We start from the raw sequence: 20,443 nt of genomic DNA on the forward strand, positions 1-20,443 counted from the left end.
CATACTTTCTGGAGGAAACTGGATGGAAGGGACCCAGAAAAGTAGAGAGAAAAAACATATTGAAGCTGACAAAACAATGTTGTCCAAAAAGAAAGGCATTTTGTTAGATAATGATACTGCAACCTGTACTTATAGTGAGTCCTAAGGAGTTCCCCTACTTGTGTAATCTCTGAAAAGCTAAAAGGGCATTTAGAGATTACTGATACTGAAATTCAATACATACTAGTAAAAATGCTGAGCTCTTAAAATCATGGCATTACCTAAAAATACTGAAAATCAGAAAGCATAACTAAAACTCACAGAATAAACTTTATCTACATGCATGCAAACACACTCCTTGACAGGAGGACTGGGACATTTACCTTGAAGCATTATATGTTTATTCCTTTATTCCGATATGCTCCATTAAGTGCCTTTATAAGTTACCCTATCCTACATTTCTGGCCCAACTTGGTGGTCTCTTGAGCAAGGAGGTGGAATGTGGGGAGGAAGGAGTTGAAAACGGAAGATTGTTGAGGAGAAAGAAAAATAAGTTGGTTTTAGAACTATTTTTGCTCAGAGACCAACTTTGCATCTGAGAGATGCTAAAATACTCTGTGTGGGAAATTTCAGGTATTTGTGTTTGCTCTGGATTTTTTGCCCCTGCTAAGTTTGGGCTAAGCTTAGCAGTGTATTTGTGTCCCTGAGAATAATGGAATAAATCTACTCTTCACATTTCAGCTATGGTTCATGGCCATCTTGGTGTTACCTGCATATATTTAGTTTCCAACAAGGTCCCTTCCAACCCAAAGCATTCTAGGATCATATGAAATGGTAAATACAGCATAACTAAAGGAAAAAGTCACTGTAATTTAAAATCTTTATGAAAGTTTATTAAAATACACATTGATGTATCATGTATTGTGCTTCTATTTATCATTTTATTCTTACATGGAAAACTCTGCATCACTCACTTTTTGATTTATTAATGGGACAAATTATATTCCCTCCCCTTCTCATACTAAAATAAACACACTGTCCTGTACTTTCTATGTAACCCTAACATGGTGATACTTAAGAATATTCTTAAATATACACAGTTGAACATATCTATTGATGAATATTTTTTTTGTCAGATCAGATCCTAAAAGCCCATAAATCCATATACAGTGTTATATTGACTTAGGTAAATACTGACAAAAAACCCCAAAACACAAAGTTGGATTTCCACTGCATAATCAAGACCTGCTCCATCGCACGCAGCATTCAGTATTAGCTACTATTGACTTCAAGCACAGTGTCAAGATACTCAGTACCTTGAAAAACAAGGACAGGTATTTAACAAGGGAACTTAGATTTCCTCCTTTTTAAAATAAATTAAATCTTGGTCTACAAAGATAAAATTTACTACAGTGTTGTAAACAGTGAAGCTGGTAAGAAAAGTAGTAGAATAAGATACCCCCCTATATTTCTCAAGCTTTAGAATGATTTATAAATATCACCTGAGTAACCAAATGATATGCTTGACAATGGACTAAGGTAGATTCCACTTCCAAACATTGCACCATGGAGCTGAAAAAAAGCAGTGACTGTTTAATATCAATTATCTGGACAAAATAATAATGATAGGCACAGATCTTAATGTAGCTAAGCATCTGCCCCACTTCACTAATTTATTGTCATAATAAATGGTGTTCAAAGAAGTCTTTAAAAAAAATCATGCTGTGAATATACAACTAAGATACTGTATATTCTGGAAACCATGTCCAAATGCCCAAAGATAATTTTACATCATATTTACATATAAAATAGTTGCATTTTCTGTTTCTAAATCTAACGTTACCATGGAGGATGCCACAGAGGGTACTTCTGTAGATGGTCAAATACACCTTACCCTTAACAAGGCTGAGCAAGTTCAGCATGTCTCACATCAAAACCTATGCAGGAACCACAGCCTAAGCCAGACTTTATGAATCATCATCAGCAACAGCTGCTTTTCTTTTCTTTAGGGTAAGAAATTAAGAGATGGTGATAACAGTCATATGCTATAGAAAAATTCAGTCACTAGTTCAGCCTGAGTACTGGAGGAATCAAGCTTTTGCCTGAGTCAATTCAGACTTGCATATCCCATCATTTTAGGCCTGCACTTTAGCCACAATGCTATCAGCTCTCTGAAGAGAGTAAAGGGAAGACTCTTCTTCAGCAACATCACTGCTCCACGTCATGGAGCTTGGGCTAAGCAGAAAAACTGAGCATTTTTTTTTTAGCACTGTGGTAATTTCCTTGTCTCGAAAGGGGGAAGTGTGGGCTTCACTTCTCCTCCAGGGACTGATTGCTTTATGTGGAAAAGTATTTAAGGAAAACACACAAAGTAGCTGTTGGAGCACAAATGAGAACACAGAGTATCTCCTACCCAGGTAGATATTATGACCACTGAGTTTCAGTCATGCTCACCCTTATTTCTTTCCTCTGACCCAATGACATTACGTCATCTCTGCAATGTGCCAGAGCTCCCATAGGAACGTGCAATCATGCTCTCACTTCTCCAGATCCTACAATGTTGTATAGGATCCCTGGTAAGTAGATATTTTTTCCTGACTGGTTGGTACTGGGATAAGCAAAATTAAATGGGCTCAGGATATGCCCTAGTTGTGTGAGAGATTTAAAAACTATGACTTGCATGAAAAATAACTTTACTGCTTTCTCCTCTTCCTAGTATCTCAACCCTGAACAAAAAAAATAAGCAGGAACAAAGGGGTTTTAGTGAATTTTAGTGTGTAAAACCTGCTTTCTTGGGAAAGTATCCTGCAAAGATGCTAATAAAATCACCCAAACCAGTAAGAGGAACAGCAGAGATTTCCATTCTTTAGTGATTCTTAGTCAGCACCCTGGGATCCTCCTCCAAAGTATCACGGACCCAGCTCCAGGGAAAGAGCTGTCAAAACCTTGATGCTAAAATACATTGAATTACAGATCCCCAGTCTCTCTGATACTGCCTACTTTGCTCTGCAATAGTGATGTCCAGATGATTCAGTTTGAAAAACCAAACTGAACTTTGCAATAGCTCCCTCCTGGCTAGTAAATCCATATTCCCTTCCCAAGGAAACCAGAGAAGATGCTGTAAATCCAGTTTCTGTAAACCTAGCTTCTGTAAACCTAGTATGCTCATAGTTGCTATAACATAGACATAGTTTATGTTGGTCTAAATTTTAATTCCTGAGACTGCTTTTAAGCAGTACTGAGCTAAGCCTCCTGGAGGTGCTGTTGTGCAATGTAAAATTGAAACACTGATGCCGTTTATGGGATTTTTCAGCCATTTTAGCAAACACATTATTTCATTTTAATTGTTTCAGAAAAGTACCTATTCCAAGAAACATGAGCATATTTGAAATCAGCCTTTTTTTCCACCTATATGACTACCAGAACCACATCCCTTGAAAACTCACCTAAGCTTAATATGCAATCAAATGTGCACAGGTTAGCTAAAGTCTATTTAGTCTACTGTTTACCTGCAACCTCGTATTGGAAGCAACAACTAAGCCATTCCTGAGGATGGAATGCCAATTTTCAATGTGTGAACCACTAAAAAAGTGAAAGAGAATGTGTTAAAATCCACAGTGTAAAATGCAAAATTAAATCAGTAATTCTGTAAAACAATAAATTCTCAGCTGTAAGCCTCAAATGGCAAGAACACAAAAATAGCATAGCATTTTGGTAACCTTTGATTAATATGAATATATGTACTCACTGAAATGCAAAGGTACTTCCATAAAGATTTTTAGCAGCTCGGAAATTGGATTCTTTGGCTGGTGGACTGCTCAGAAGTAGGAACTGGTGGGGAGTGTGCATAAATTTCAGTTGCTGTAAAATATAAGAGTGTACAAGTGAAAAGAAGTTGATTAACACAAATGGATTGTATTTCCATAATGCTAGTCCTTAAGACACCATGTTGTTTCACACAATATATGACTGCATCTAAATAACTACATGAACTAAGTTGAAATTGGTCTCATTACCATAGTTTTACCTGAAATCAAACAGTAAAAATGTCCTTCAGTTTATGAAACATATGACCATTTCTGAAATAATTCAGAAGTAAGGTTCAGATTTGAAAGGTTACATATTACTATGCCCTTAATCAGAGGATCAAAGGTACACATACTCAGAAATTAATCTCAGCACCATCCCTCTAAAATTCTAGAGCTATATTCTTTTTTATAGTGTATTCATATGTGGATCTCCTTGTACATCATGTCTGTGTACAATTTTGTATTTAATATGTCTCAGTTTAACGAGACAGAAGTGTTTGCTAAGGAGGGTCGGTTATGAGGAAAACCAAACTCCTCCCTCTAAGCAATTGTAAATCTGAAATTAAGAGGCTCCAGTCAAGGAAATGTGGAGAAAGAAAAAAATAACAGCCCTTTAAAGAAAAAAACAATCCTGCACCCAAATTCCCACCAACAATTAAGTACTTTTCGCCTTTTGGCGCAATTCTAACCACGACCAGCAGGGGGTGCTGTTGGATCTCTGGAGGAGCGGAGGCTGCAGTTGCTCTCCGATGGCTGGCAGGACTATGGCACTAACTGCCGGGAGCTCAGATGCAGCGTGCTGAGCGCGGAGAGGGTACGGCCACGCAGGTCGGTCTGCCTTCCATGGGAGCAAAGAGTGAAGCCGTCTGTACAAAATGCTTCTGGGCACCTGTCGGCTCCTAAGGTCCCACTGCAAACTCGGGAGGCACCACCCCCAGAGACTGCAGCACGGACTAAGCAAGACGTGCAGAGGAAAACTGAGGAGGGCTCTAGGGAAGCGTCCGGCCGAGATGGCACGCACTTCTCCGATGAAATCCGAGACAAGTCCAGGCCGTGGCCAGGACAGGGCACGAGAGAATGGAAGAGAACCGGGACCAAAGGCAGTCAGATGACCAGGCCGAAAACTAAATGAACCCCAGGGCTCCCCCTCCACACACACACACCCCTTCTCTGAGTCCGGGCAAAAGTAAAAAAGTGCCGTCTCCAGAGGAAAAACACACTTCCCCCACAGTTTTCCAAAGCAATTAGTCTGGAATGTGCGGCCACTCAACCAGTCCTTTGTGTGTATGCCGCTTCGCTCTGTCCATCCCTTCCCCCCTCCCTTGCTCAACACCTTTCTTTCACAGTGGTGAAGGGAAAAAATTCAAAGCAGGGGTTTTTTTCTTTAAAACAAGAAAACCTATGACAATATTCTATATGGTAACAAAACAAATATCAACATTCTTCTCACCCAGTCTCAGATGACTACAAGGTAAACACTTGCATTTGAGCTACTCAAATAGGCTTTTTCTGAGCATTATTCCTTTGATCTATTTTAGATATTCACATGATTCTATGAATCATGGTCTGAAACTGCCTATTTCTCTCCCCTGTCTATTAATGGAGCCCACGTGATTAATTTGAATGTAGATGCATTTGGACAGGAGACTTCCACCGAAAATGCTAATATGAGCCATGAGAAATGAGAAAATAATAAAGAACCCACAGACACTTACCCTATTCACCGGTAGTTTCACAATATGTGATCTATTACTAGAAATGACCCTAAAATAAGAAAGTTAGATGTATTAGACATGATAACCAAACAGGACTTTTCTTCTTGAGCATGTGTTATGAATGGCCATCACAAAGCACCCAGCTTCAGGCCTTTATCAAATTGAAGCAGATCAAACCTTTGATGCCTAAAAATTTTTAGGCATTTTGTATATTTTAATATAGCTATATAATTTTCTTTCACTTTAGACACTTTATACAGTTACTAAAACCTTTGTGCTACATTCCAATGGATTTCTGTTTAACAATATTTTCAAGAAAATTGATTTTAGCAAGGACATCCTGTTTGGGACATGCACCTGGACCGGAATAGTTAGATATATTGTAGTCAAAACAAGATAGAGGGCCCAGAACCCTTGTAAAGGCTCCAATGGGGCAGTTCTGAGGGTGGTACCAGGGGTAAAAATGGTTTTCGGGTTGGATGTACCCACTAGATATGATAATAAGTTAAAGTTATAAAAGTGTGAGAATTCTGTATGTGTGTGTGCCTATGTACTCTGTGCACCTGAAAACTTTCAATAAAGAACTGCTCTCCACTTTATATATATAATATTGTTTGGAGAGTTTTTTCTTCCATTTTAGGCATCACCTTGACTACAAATCAGATCTGAGGCCATACAAATAAAATGGAGTTCTTTCAGTATTTTCAGAAGGCCCAGATGGGGACCAGAAACAGCCCATAAAGAAATGCAGTTGCCAATGTCAACCCTGACATTAATTCTTAGGGCGAGTTTATACCAAACTTGTGGAATGATTATTCATTCAACTTGTTACTTTAATAATTATCATTTCATGTGAGTCAATTTTATACCACTGTAGAAGAGGATGCGCAAGTGGGTCTTGTTTGTCCATCTGCTTCTTTATTTCCAAGTACGGTGCCTAGAAGAGAGTAATTATCTTCTTTATTTATAGTTGAAATCATAGGGTTAAATTTTATATGTTACATCGCCCATGCGCCCATGATTTTGTCTATTAAAATGAATACATGGGACTCATTATTAGGCTTAAATCATAGTTTTACTGACATTTAGCATTGTACCATTATAAATGTCTTTTGACAGCAAGAAGAATTAATATAGCAATTACTTTCCCTGGAGTAAAATAATAAGCATATAATTGCCATCAAAATGTGTAAATTACAGCATACATTGGGACAGCAGAAGATGTCTATTTATGTTTGGCTCCTGGAATAAGGAATTGGACTGGAACTTCACAAATTTAAGTCTCCTGAAATACCCCAAGATAATCCACTCCAATTTGTTAACTGTTTTATGGTATAAACTGGTAAAGTAAAATACTGTATCAAATTATAATCTCTTTGAGAACATTTCTTGATTTCAATCACAGAGCAAAGCATCCCTTTAAAGCTCTTCAGTCCAAGAATTATTTAAACATTATAAAAAAGGCAAAACAGTGGTTATTTTTCTTTTAAAAAGACATATTAGGAAACAGAAATGACTGGGGTTTTTTAATTTTTAAAAGATGTTAAAAATATCTGTTTTCAATTTATTTTACTGCTCTCTATACACCTCATTCTTCATTCCAGAATCCTAAAGTACTTTATGAATACATATAGAATAAGATTTATAAACCTTTGTGAGGTTATATTTATATAACAGTTGGAAAAGCAAGGTACATAGGAGAGGTTTCAATAATCACTTCTAATCAGTTGGGCTGGTTGGGAAAAGGAAGTGTAACAATAAGCATAAGTATGGCTATCAGATTCTGTCCCACTGTGAATATTCCAAGTCCCCAACCATATTTAACCAAGTGTTTTGTTATAATAGAAATAAATCTATCATTCAGAACACTGTCACAAAATCGATTTCTTTTGCTTTGGAAATAAAAGACAGTTTGATATTTCCAGAAATGCAGAAGTTGGTGATCATCTTGTTACAATGTCCCCTTTTTCCTGTTATTATCTCTTATTTAAAATTCAAAAGATCTGAGTTCTACTTCATCACTTTTATTTGACTGCTGTTAGGGATCCTCTAGGTTTGCTATTTTTAACACACATTTTAATATTATTACAGTTCTATAGGAAAGAGATGATACTATTGACTTCCCCACAAATCATAGGCAAGCAATAAAAACATCTTCCAAGTTCTAGAAATGACAATTAGGTTATGTAAAGATTTTTAAACTCACCTGCGTCATCTCTCTAATAGAAGTGATACTATCCAATGCTTTCATGACTCGGTCATAATTCTTCTTCTGATGCAGCATAAAATAAACAAATAAATTAAAAGAATATTGATCTTTGACTCTACAAAAACATGAATTCTTTGAGTGCTCATAAAACCAAAGTTAGGACCAATGTTCAGTAAACCATTCCTTTCAAATATTTCTAAGCAATAGATTCCATCCACCTTACACACAGACTCTGTCATTCACAGTCCAGGAAAAGTCCCTGAAAAAATATTATCATGTTAGTTTTTCTTTGAATTTCACTGGAATCTCCAACACACAACAATGTGACTCATGCAAAAAATTAGGCCACTTTTTAAACAAGTATTTTTAACTAAACACAGTGTTTGCCAGTTATTTGGACAATATGCTATTAAGTTAAATAAATGCAGTGAAAAAATAGATCTTAAATAAAATACTAAATAAGTAGATGTGTTTACTTTGCTAACAGCTCTATAAAACTTCAGAGGCATTTCAGCATTTCAGTGAGCCTTGTCTACCTCCTTACTGGGAACCGTTACCAGAGGGCTCCACGTTTTTCTGAGCAGATGAGCTCAAGTCACCAGTTCCACATGCCATGATGCCTTCAGGAGCATCATTGTTCCCCATCTTTGGGTCTTGTAAACTTCTGCCCTTGGGCTTTCACCTCGCCCATGCTGGCAAGAAGTTGGGAGGAGGTGATGTGGGCCCTGCCAGCTCAGGAGCTCTCTCCCCTTCTGGTGTGACCCCTTTTCACATTCCCTCATCTGCTTCAAATCCCCACCCTGCTTATCTGCCAGACTAGCTGTCTCCTCATCATCCCCTTTCCAAGAACCTCTTGGCAAATCTTCCTTCCTGAACGCTACAGAACACACGCACTTGGCCTTGTTGAACCTCATACTGTTGGATATATCCAGCCTGTCCGGGCCCCTCTGCAGAGTCCTCCTGCCTTCTAACAATTTAAAATTCAGTTTAAGGACATAATTGTTTGTCAGGAGAACATGAGATGACAGCAATAACCACTTTATGAATAAAAAGATGGACTAGAAATCCCCCAGTCTACATCATCTACACCTCCTAAAGGCCATTGTATTGGGTGTGGCTGAGATGGAGTTCATTTTCCCATAGCAGCCCTCACAATGCTGTGCTTTGCATTGGTAGCTAGAAGGGTGTTGATAACACCAGCGTTTTGGCTACTGCTGAGCAATGCTGGCACAGCATCAGCACTGTCTCTCAACATGCCCCCCTGCATTCGTGCTTAATTAGATGCTCTAATTTTGGTCTGTGTTTGGCCCAGCCACCTGTGAAAATCTGTTCTTTTCCTGCCAAGTTATGTGAAAACAAGCACTGATAATCAAGAACTTCATCCTTGAAGGAAGCATCTTGTATAAACTGAAATTAATTTTGGCCTCACTGTTGGCTGACGGCCCTCCAAGGGCATTTGAAGGGGAAAGTAAAGAGGAGGAGGATGAAATAAGCGCCCAGACTCATTTTGGAAAGACCCCCCGAGGTGTAGTACGCAGGTGCAGGGAAATTCCAATGTACACATGCGTGCGCAGAAGAGGTACCACTTACATAATGGGGAAGGGATCAAAGGCCTCTAGCTGGGCGGTGCTGGCCACACCTGCCCAGGTAGACGTCACAGGTTAATTGTATAAAAAGCAGATAGCTCTTGCTGGGAGTAGAACTCAAGTTTCACATGAAGGACAACGTTGCCTTTGCAGGGACGCCTGCTATCTTGTGAACCTGCTGACGCTCCAGGGATGCAGCTTCTGCTATGGGGAATTCTAAGCATTCTGGGGTGTCATGGTTTGAGATTCCCCAAAATCCAATTCTCTAGTCCAAGCCCCCCTCCCACATCTCAACTTAATGTGGGATGATTCTTTCCAGACAAAACACACCAGACTCAAAGTGGGGGAAAGGTAATATATTACAATGACTATACAAATAAATATTATAATACATTATACACACAATCTCAACTATCTCTACCATGACATAAGTATTTACAATGGATCAGATCTCCCCTCCAAATAAAAGTCCAGGAGGGAAGAAGGACAGATCCCTTCTTCAGAGCAGCAATGTCTCTAAGGCAGCAGGTTCTCTCTCTTCTTTTCTTTGCAGCAGCTGATAGCTGGATCTCTGCCAGCACTCACGAGGGGGTATCCCCCTCGGCCCCTTGACGCAGGCAAAGGGGTCTTCCGTGGGCTATGTCACCCCAGACAAAGGTCGTTCCACCACGGTCATATCACAAGCCCAGGGGGTCTTCGTGACAGTCTGGTATCTTCAAGGAATTCAGATTCCTTGCAGAGCCTCTGTGCCCTGCTTCAAGATGGCTGCGAGCTTCTTTGTAGCTTACAGTAAGGGAGGGCCTCAAGGTCAACCTCCACACACCGTCCTGGCTAAGCTCTCAGGACGACTGAGCTTCTTAGCTCCTTTACTCCATCTAGGACTTCTAATCAGTAAGAGTCCACCACCCCGACTAAAGAGGGGTCTCAAAGGAGTCTGGGGTCTTTTGGTTCAGTTCTTACCCCAACTCTCTCTGTAGAGCTAGTTCTGCTCTCATCTGCTGCTGTTGGCTCTCTCTTGGCTCTCTGTCTCCTTCCAGGAGTCCTCTCTGCAGTGCATGCCGTTTGCTGTTTAGTTCAGTTCTTATCTGTCCTGGCTCTCTGCCACCTTCTCTGGCCAGTGTTGCTTCTGCCGCCGCTGTTGCTGCTCTGTCTGTGCTGCCCACGGTGGAGAAAACATCTCCCGGCATAACTACAGGCACCTAGCCCAGCTTTATGCTGTTCCAGGTCCCTGCAGCTCCCCCAGCCCGGGGCTGGGGGGCCCCAAAGGCCCCAAGGGCTCAGAGCCCCTTTCCTCGTGGTGTCAGAACATGGCTACCACTTCTATCACCCAAAACTACAACTCTTCTCTTCCATTTGGTTGTGATATGTTTACATTTTGCAGAAGCACTCATTGGACAAAACTTCAAAACTTCAAGTTACCACCCCCTGGGGGTTACCACTTTCAACTGCAGGGGGAAAACTTGGTTTAAACTACTACATGGGGTCAGTAAGACAACCTCGTAAGTAACGCCTGAGTGAGTGGGGGGTTGTCTTGGGGGCTTGTTTCCCTTCTCTTTCTTGTCTCTTGGCTTCTCGTTTTGTTAGCTACTTTTTTGTAATAAATATTGTTTTGTTGGGCTTTCAACAGTGTACTGGTTTCAGTTTCAGCATTCTCCCTGCTACACCCCCTCCATCAAGGGTGGGCAAGATCCTGGGGGGGGACACACACGACCAGGCCAGCTGACCCAAATTAACCAAAGGGATATTCCATACCATATGATGTCAGCTCAGATATAAAAGCTAAGACAAGGAGGAGAAAGGGGGGCATTTTTTTTTGCAATGTTTGCCTTCTGGAGCAACTGCTATGTATGCTGAAGCCCTGCTTCCTGGGAAGTAGCTGAACACCACTTGCAGATGGGAAGTAGAGAATAAACCTTTTTTTTTACTTTGCCTGTGCACTAGCAAACTTTCACTTTTGCTTTAGTAAACTGCCTTATCTCAACCTGCAAGTCATTTTCCATTTTATTCTCTCTCCCCTGTCCGACTGGGTAGTGGAGTGATAGAGCAGCTTGGTGGAAACCTGGCATCCAACCAAGGTCAAACCACCACAGCCATCTTTCTCTTTGTGTCAAACGTGTACACTGAAAGACACTAAGAATACCTAGAACTTGTACCCTGAAAGAAGTGTAGTGGGTTTCTGTGGCTAAGTTTTGGTAGTGGGGGGGGCTACAGGGCTGGCTTCTGTTAGAAGCTGCTAGAAGCTTCCCCTGTCTGCTGGAGCCAATGCCAGCCGGCTCCAGGATGGACTTCCTGCTGCCGGCCAAGGCCAAGCCAATCAGGAGTAATAATAACAACGCCTCTGTGATAACATATTTAAGAACAGAAAGTTATTGCGCAGTAAAAATTCCAGCCAGGGAAGAGTGGAGTAAGAATATGGGAACAGACACCAAGGTCAATGCAGAAGGAGGGGAGGAGGTGCTCCAGGTGCCAGAGCTGAGGGCCCTGCAGCCCATGGTGCAGGTCATGGTGGAGCAGCTGTGGAGCAGCCCACGGAGGACCATCAGGGTGCAGAGTCCCACCTGCAGCCCATAGAGGAACCCATGCTGGAGCAGGTGGATGCATGAAGGAGGCTGTGACCCCGTGAGAGGTCCAAGATGGAGCAGGGTCCTGCCGGAGACCTGCAGCCCATGGAGAGTGGAGCCCATGCTGGAGCAGGTTTTTCCCAGGTAGGACTTGTGGCCCCTGTGGGGGACCCATGCCGGTACAGCTCATTTGTGAAGGACTGCATCCCATGGAGGAGTGACCCACAGGACAGCAGTTTCATGAAGAACAGTTCCCCGTGGGATGGACTCATGCCGGAGAGGTCCATCAAGGACTGTCTCCCATGGGAGGGACCCCATGGGAGCAGGAGAAGAACTCCAACTCCTCTCCCTGAGCAGCAGCAGAAACAACAACTGACCATAACCCCCATTCCCCATCCCCCTGCACTGCTAGGGGGAGGAGGGACAACATGGAAGGAAGGAGGGGTGGGGGGAAGGTGTTTTTAAGATTATTTTTCTTCTCACTCTTTTGCTCTGACCCTGTTAGTAATAAATTCAATTAATATCCCCACTTTGAGTCTGTTTTGCCTGTGATGGTGGATCAGTAAATGACCTCTCCCAGCTCTTAGCTTATGAATCCTTCGCTGTTTTTTTTCTCTCCTATGTCCAGTTGCAGAGGGGAGTGAGAGAGTGGCTTTAGTGGGTACCTGGCATCCAGCCAGGGTCAACCCACTACAAGAAGCTATTAACTTCAACATAACTTTGAATGCAACTTATGATTTATTCACAAATACCTTCTCGGATGCAATTAAAAAAACTACAAAGTTCTGAAAATAGTCACACACTTGTGCTATATTCTGGAGCTGTATCTCTTACAGTAAAGGAGACTGAAGAGGCTTTGCTTTGAAATCTAACACATGCCTCTAAGCAAGCCATGGCATAATGAAAGATAATTACTTACCCTAGGGTTAAAGGCCAACATCTGAGGGTCATTGGGATCAACTACAGAAGGATATGGCTCAAAAATGACAACTTTCCTAGGTGACTCTAACGCAGACCGACACATAGATACTAATAGATCAACCACCTAGGGATAAAGAGAAATACTTATTTAATATATGTACTTTCATATTGTATCATCCAGTCTGCTTTTTTTTACACATTAGAGTAATACTATATTTCATTGTTATCTATATTACTCAAACTATGTTATCCACAGGACATAGTTTAGGACTGAAATTTTTCCATTGACCTCAACAGGCTTTGGGTCCAGCCCTGGTACATTACTCCAGGTGCATAATTAGGACCAGTATCTGGTCCTAAATGTATTATCACGTCCAATACATTGCTTGCATTCCTGCTTTTTCTTGTGTACCTGTGGCAATTCCTGGATGAAATTAATTCTCTAGGGAAATGAAGTTGTACTGAATCTGTGTATCTTTGTGCCAGTGAAATGTGTTGAAAGAGGAAGGAATTGTGAATATGTACTGCTGCCTGATGTTCTCCCGAAGATTGTAATCATGGAAATACTAGCAAACATTGCTTCTACTAAAGCCAGAACAGTGCAGTGATTTAAGTCATTTACATGGCTCGCACTGGGACATCCTCTTCCATACTTCCCATTGTACAGAATTATGACGTGGCTTTGAATATGTATGATTTCCAAGATTTCACTGTAATATCATGCGTGTAATGTGTACACAGGCATGTATTCACATATGTGCACCTAGGCACATAGGCACAAGTAACAGATTTCTGTATAATTGTTTCAAAATTGTAACTCAGAGTTTAAAAATAGACTACAGCAATCACAAAACTGAGAGAATGCAACTTTCTGGCAACTGTAAAACCTAAATCCAACTCATAATAAAATTCAAAATTGCTAGATAAAATCATAGCTGCAAATTGGCTTATTTCCCCCTAGTTTCTCTGTGCTTTCTGAAAACATTCCTTTGTGAAAACAGACTTTTCCATGAAAAAAGGAAAAGCTGAGATGAGCCATATTTATTAGGCATCCCTGGTTCCTCCCACAGTTCTACATGGATCAGATCTCATTTCACAGCTCAAGCTGTTCTATAAGTTATTAATATCTGCCATTGTATCTGATCATTTAGAGTAAAAAAAAAATTGATGGCCCTTTAGAGTGGCAGAATGAAAATAAGAATCATGAAGAAAGGGAAAAGGAACTGCTCTCTAGTGTCATACTGTTGCCATTCTCCTCTGCTCCTTTAGCATGAATGGACAATTTTCTCTATCAGTTAAAAAATATTCTGTTAGTTCGTTACTAAATATTTTGCATATATTGAAAAATGAAGTTGTTGAAATAATGATTCCTTCCTCCATAGTCCTCTGATTTCTTTCCAGTTTATAATACCTACAAGCGTGATGAACGTTTCAAAATAGGGCATCCACATAAGCATTTGCAGGGGAGATCAAGAGTCTGCATGCCCAGCCAGGTCAGGCAACAGGCCTGCAACTGTGCAAATTACCATGAAATTGAGCCTGAGTTCATACACCCTGCTTCTCAGAAGCACTTCTTAGCCTCCATTTCCAAAACACTACTGAGTCCCCAAACCTCTTAATACAGTGACCCAAAGTTGTCTGGCTTTATGATTTGCACAAGGGGATTTTTGTCTTAAAACTGGCATAGTTTTTCTTAGGACACAATCACAAAGCCCTCCTTTAAAACAACTGTTGACTCCTATATTGTTTCTTACCATGATACCAGCATATTATTCTGACATGGGGGAAAACATGCATAGATCAGGCTTAATTAAACCCTTGATTTCCCATGAGATCATTTTTTTGAACTGTTGGAATGCAGAGCAACTTAAACTGGAAGGTAAGTCTAATACAAACATCATAATACAAACTTGTTTATGTGTTCCTTGGTAATAGGAGGTGCTGTGGATCTAGTAAATGTCCTTATATCTGGGCCTGAACTTCTCCTTAACAGTAAGTACTGAAGTACATAAGTTAGGTGTCTGTCATGGGTTTTAGTAGCAGGAGGGGGGCTACAGGGTGGCTTCTGTTAAAAGCTACTAGAAGCTTTAACTGTCCTATGAAGAGCCAATGGTAGCCAGCTGCAGGAGGGATTTCCTGCTGCCGGCCACAGCTGAGCCAATGAGATGCGCTTCTGTGTAACATATTTAAGAAAAAAGTTGTTGTGCAGAAGAAATTCGAGCCAGGAGGATTGTAGAGGGAAGCTGCCAGGGCCAGGCCCTATGGCCCCGGCCCCGGGCAGGCATGGCCGGTGCTGTGGCTGGGCTGGAGAGGTCCCCCACCACCTCCCCCTGCCACAGGCTGGGGGGCAGGCATGGTGCTGGAACCAAGCCGAGCCAGCCCTGCCAGTGGGCACTGCCCTCCCCTCGTCCCAGCTGAGTCAGGATGGGCCGGAGGTGGCCCTGCTGCATTGCAGCTGAGCCCATGATGGAACAAGTGGATGCATGAAAATGAAGGAGGACTGCTACCCTCGTGGGAGGCCCAAGAGGGAGTGGGGTCCTTCGGAAGATCTGTTGCCCGTGGAGAGGGAAGCCCACACTGGAGTAATTTTTTCCAGGTAGGGCTCTGTGGCCCCTGTGGGGAACCCATGCTGAGACAGGACCCTCTGTCAAGGACTGCATTCTATGAAAAACCATCAGGATATAGAGACCCCCTGCACCCCAGGACCTGCGGACCAGGGGAGGGGTGGACCCATGTTAGAAGGATCCACCGAGTACTGTTTCCCATGGGAGGGACCCACGAGACAGGGGAAGGACTCAGAGCTTTGGCTCCCCTGTAGCCTGTGGTGAAGGACCATGGTGGAACAGACTGTCCTCTGCAGCCCATGGAAGGGTGACCCACAAGTGCAGCAGATATGGAAGACCTGTTGCCTTATAGGTGAACTTCTCTTCCTGCACTGATGCAGGGGGAGGAGGGATGGTTGAAAAGTGTGTTTAAAATTGTTTTATCTCTCACTCTTTAGCTCCTATCCTGTTAGTAATAAATTTTAGTACTATCCTCATGTTGGGTCTGTCTTGCCTGTGTAACATCTCCCAGCTCTTAGCGATTTTCGTGGGCGCCTAGATTCCAGCCAAGGTCAACCTACAACAGTGTCCTAGTTAGAGCAGCCGGGACCAGTTCATCACTGTGTGGGTGTAACCCAAACTATGTATTCTACACCCTCTATGTCATTTCCCAGGAACTGTTAACAATAGACCATTTGCAGCAGCTGCCCAGAGCACACCTGACCCCTCAGGCTATAGGCTGGGTGTTGGGAAGCCTGTGAAATAGGAGGATGTTCCTATCCTCACACCAATGACTCAGGTGTGATGACTCCCCTCCGGGGAGTCATTGGCACCTCCACACCCAGCCTGAGGGGTCATGTCTGCTAATAGGCCACCAAGGATTCCAAAAATATCTCACGACTCACAATCACCCATTGTGGAACTCCCCGCCCTGGGGAAGGTGCTGGGCATTCCCACTCGAACCTGAGTGTATATAATCTTGGGGGTCTTAGGACTTTGGGCCCATTCGTTTGATCCAGAGGAGGACCAGAACCTCGACCGGACTGCGACCACCACTCTCGACCAGACTGTGATCACCACTCTCAACCAGACTGCGACCAGCACTCTCACCAACAGGTTTTCCTTTCCTTTTACTTTGGACTCAGGGGGACCACATGGGGCTCAGCACAGGGGCCAACAAACACCATTCTGTTTGTGCCCCAGGGTGCTGGGTTATACATCTGGATTTTGTGGGTTAAAACCAATTGTTTGTCTGTATAATTGTATTTATTGTATTATTTTTATTAAATTGTAACTCTGACATAATCTCTTTTGAATTGGGTTCATTTCTCCTGCTGGTTTACCTTTAAACCAGCACATTAGGATTTAAATATTTTCAAGGAGGACAAGATGACACTTGTTGATGGCAATTATCTCTTACGGCATCAATCTCTCAGACAGCACCTCTTGCTCTGCAGAGACTCTACAGGAAATCTGAACTATCAACAAATCAGACATTTAATTTTCAGGCATTTTGACTACATGGCTAAAATAAGGTAAGGTGACTTCAGGTTTGAAAGTTTTAAAATGTACAGTCTCATTATTAAGAAGGAGCCATCAGAATATTGTGAGTGACAAAGTAGGGATGTACACCTTAGGAAACTAGCTGAAAGCACAGCAGAAAATATAGGATGTGATTTCTAATGATGGGAACCTATATTTAGGCTCTTTGACTACACAAAATGATTTGGAGGAAGATTCATCTGATGAAATGTAGAGATTCACAATGTAAACATCTATCTCTTACTAGTCAGTCTAGTCTATAATCAACGGAGAAAATAACCACTGTGCTGATAGTCTATGCAGTGATTCACACCATCCTAATGTCAAAAATAACTCAGATGAATCAAACCCTAAAAAGTGTTAAATTCTTTCTGCAAACAGGAACGGGAGCTCAACCAGATAAGATGTAGCGAGCTGGGTGCAATGCTATCACTAAAGTGAGGCTTAGCAAAATTTGGTCATCTCAATCCAATGGGACAATTGACAAAATCTATCTAACACTTTTAAGTACCATTAAGGTTGAAATCACTTCAATAATCTTCAGCAAAGCTCTGTAAGATGTAGAGGTACTCTAGAGATCTAGAGCAAGTTCTGCATATGCCTGCAACATTGATACCTACATAAAACACAGAGTGAGTACAGATCAGGACCACGTCTACTGTCATCTATATTTAAAAAGAGAAGTGAGAGCTACTTGTTTGTACCTAAATACCATGTAAGTGCCTACACTGAAAAAATAAAACTCTAGCTCCACAGAAACACATAGCTGAGGTCTATCAGAGGACTTCAGACTGGGGAAGAGGTGGGGCTTCACCAGCACACCTCTACATTTCTTGCAAGCGTGCACAGGTATCCCCATGTTTGGCATGCTAGATGTTGCAAATATAGCTATCTAACTGTCTTCAGACATCAGATGAGTTGATGTTCAGATCCCACAATTATATACTCATGTGAAGAAGCTGGTGTACACTGATTCAAGTTTCTTCCTTTGAGGATATGTCCATAGGTGGTATTCAGGCACTTAGCCGAATAGTTTATTTCCAGTGGCTAGACTCACTAGTGCTGGTTAAAGTTAACTGAACTGAACATTTGGTCTTCCAAAAAACATATTGCTTACTATGTAAGTGCATAGTAAGTGACATATGTCTAGGAATTCAGAGGAATGCACTTTTCCATAAGATGTGTAAATTTTTAATTTAAGATCTTAAACATAATGTCTTTTAATTTTTTTTATTTATTGAAGTCCTCTAACTATTGTAATCTAAGATTAAATGTGATTTGGAAACAGTTTAAAATACATTGTTTTAAAGAACATACAAAATTATGAAATAAAACAATGATAACTGAACTTGGAGTCAGGAAGCAAGCTTACATTAAATTCCTGATCCTTGAGAAAAGAGAAAAAAAATCTATGTAGCAACATCAGTAAGAACTTTTCCACTGTTATTTGATGATCAAAACAACAGATGCTCAGTGGATAGCTGCATCCTAACACTACGAACAGGAAGTAGCTTATTAATTGCATGAGAGTAGTAATTGCTCATTAGGTGAAAATAAATGGGGATTATCTCCAAATGACAATAGCTGCCTTTATTAACAACCCAGGTGACCTAACTGAATACAACATAACGAGAAAACAGGGTTAATCTAATTACACAAAAGCAAAACAATGGAAGCACTTCATTAGTACTATTTGAAAATGTCATGCATAAAACAGTGTATTTACAGCTATAAGAGTGGAAAAATAAATAATACTTACCCGAGAGTACTCATATGGGGAATACTAGTCAAAATAAATACTAAAAGAGATTGAGAAGACTGAGTATACTCCAGAAAATCAGACATGTAATAAGCATTAGATAATTCTACCTGAGCCCCAGTTGCAATTTCATCAGCAGCTTCATTCATGACTCCTAATGTTTGGAAAGCAAATACACAGAGCTCCCGTTCACAAACAGTGGGCTACACAGAGAAAGTAAGTTAATTATATTTTTGTTTTAATTTTGCATTTTTAATTTTACCATGCAATACCTACAACAAAACCCAAACGCATTTAATGTGATTTTTTTTTGTTCAGATATTAACTAAAACATTAATTTCAAATTATGAATACATGTCAATTAATAAGGAAGATACATTAGAAAACCATTTTAATAATCTGAAGAACAAGTGTTAAGAACTCTAAAACTAATAAGTATTCACAGAGGCTACACTAAAAGAAATCCAATCAGATTGCAAATTAGCAATAGTACCCAAATTTCCTTAACCCTGTCCTACCCATGCTGGAGCAGTTTGTGGAGGACAGAGCTATTTCATGTCTTCATCAATGACATAGACAAAGGGATTGAGTGCATCCTCAGCAAGTTTGCAGATGACACCAAGCTGAGTGGTGCGGTGACACACATGAAAGATGGGGCCATCCAGGGGGACCTGGGCAAGCTCGAGAAGTGGGCCCATGGGAACCTCATGAGGTTTAACAAGACCAAGTGCAAGGTGCTGCACCTGAGTCAGGGCAACCCCTGGTATCAATCCAGGCTGGGGGATGAACAGCTTGAGAGCAGCCCTGCCGAGAAAGACTTGGGGGTACTGGTGGATGAGAGGCTGGACATGAGCCAGCAATGTGCACTGGCACCCAGAAAGCCAATCGTATCCTGGACTGCATCAAAAAGCAGCATGGGCAGCACGTGAAAGGGGGATTCTGCCCCTCTGGTGAAACCCCACCTGCAGCACTGCATCCAGCTCTGGGGTCCTCAGCACAGGAAAGACGTGGACCTGTTGTAGCAAGTTCAGAGGAGACCACAAAGATGATCAGAGGGCTGAAGCACCTCTCCTATGAGGAAAGGCTGAGACAGTTGGGACTGTTCAACCTGGAGAAAAAAAGGCTCCTGGGTGACCTTATTGCAGCCTTTCAGTGCCTGAAGGGAACCTACGTGAAATCCAGAGAGGGACTTTTTGGAAGGATGTGTAGTGACAGGACAAGGGGGGATGGCTTCAAACTGAAAGATAGTAGGTTTAGGTTAGATATTAGGAAGAAATTCTTTACTATGAGGATGGTGAGGCACTGGCATAGTTTGTCCAGAGAAGCTGTGGATACCCCATCCCTGGAAGTGTCCTAGGCCAGGTTGGACAAGGCTTTGAGCAAGCTGCTCTAGTGCAAGGTGCCCCTGCCCATGGCAGGGGGTTGGAACGAGATGATCTTTAAGGTCCCTTCCAATCCAAACCATTCTGTGATTCTATGATGACTGTGTCCTGTGGGAGGGACTCCAAAGTGGAGGAGGGGAAGAGTGAGGAAGGAGCAGCAGAGATAGCATGGGATGAACTGACTACAACCCCCATTCCCCACCCTCGTGCGCCACTTGGGGAGGAGGAGGTAGAGAAGCTGGGAGCAAAGTTGAACCTGGGAAGAAGGGAGAGGTGGAGGGAAAGTGTTTTTAAGATTTGGTTTTATTTCTCATTATCCTACTCTGACTTTTGATTGGCAAGAAATTAAATTAATTTCTCTGAGTTGCATCTGGTTTGTCCGTGATGGTAGCTGGTGAGTGATCTCTCCCTGATGTTATCTCAACCCATGAGCCTTT

The 20,443-nt window shown here is 41.7% G+C and overlaps 1 protein-coding gene across 2 annotated transcripts in view; it reads right to left on the bottom strand.

Moving 5' to 3' along the window:
* The window catches only part of LOC113959487 (poly [ADP-ribose] polymerase 8-like), a 254,813-nt gene that overhangs the window by 10,256 nt on the left and 224,114 nt on the right, over nt 1-20,443 (bottom strand). The window contains exons 15-22 of one of the 2 annotated variants that reach the window (XM_027668556.1): nt 18,735-18,827; nt 12,779-12,904; nt 7,710-7,775; nt 6,373-6,440; nt 5,504-5,552; nt 3,728-3,840; nt 3,489-3,561; nt 1,482-1,551 (exon numbers count right to left, since the gene is read on the bottom strand). In XM_027668556.1, the coding sequence (XP_027524357.1) occupies nt 1,482-1,551; nt 3,489-3,561; nt 3,728-3,840; nt 5,504-5,552; nt 6,373-6,440; nt 7,710-7,775; nt 12,779-12,904; nt 18,735-18,827 (658 nt within the window). The remainder of the gene's footprint in view (nt 1-1,481; nt 1,552-3,488; nt 3,562-3,727; nt 3,841-5,503; nt 5,553-6,372; nt 6,441-7,709; nt 7,776-12,778; nt 12,905-18,734; nt 18,828-20,443) is intronic. The other variant, XM_027668555.1, reaches the window with a different exon arrangement.

The sequence above is a fragment of the Corapipo altera genome, unplaced genomic scaffold, assembly GCF_003945725.1.
Source record: "Corapipo altera isolate COAL_440 unplaced genomic scaffold, ASM394572v1 61067, whole genome shotgun sequence".
Lineage (NCBI taxonomy): Eukaryota > Metazoa > Chordata > Aves > Passeriformes > Pipridae > Corapipo > Corapipo altera.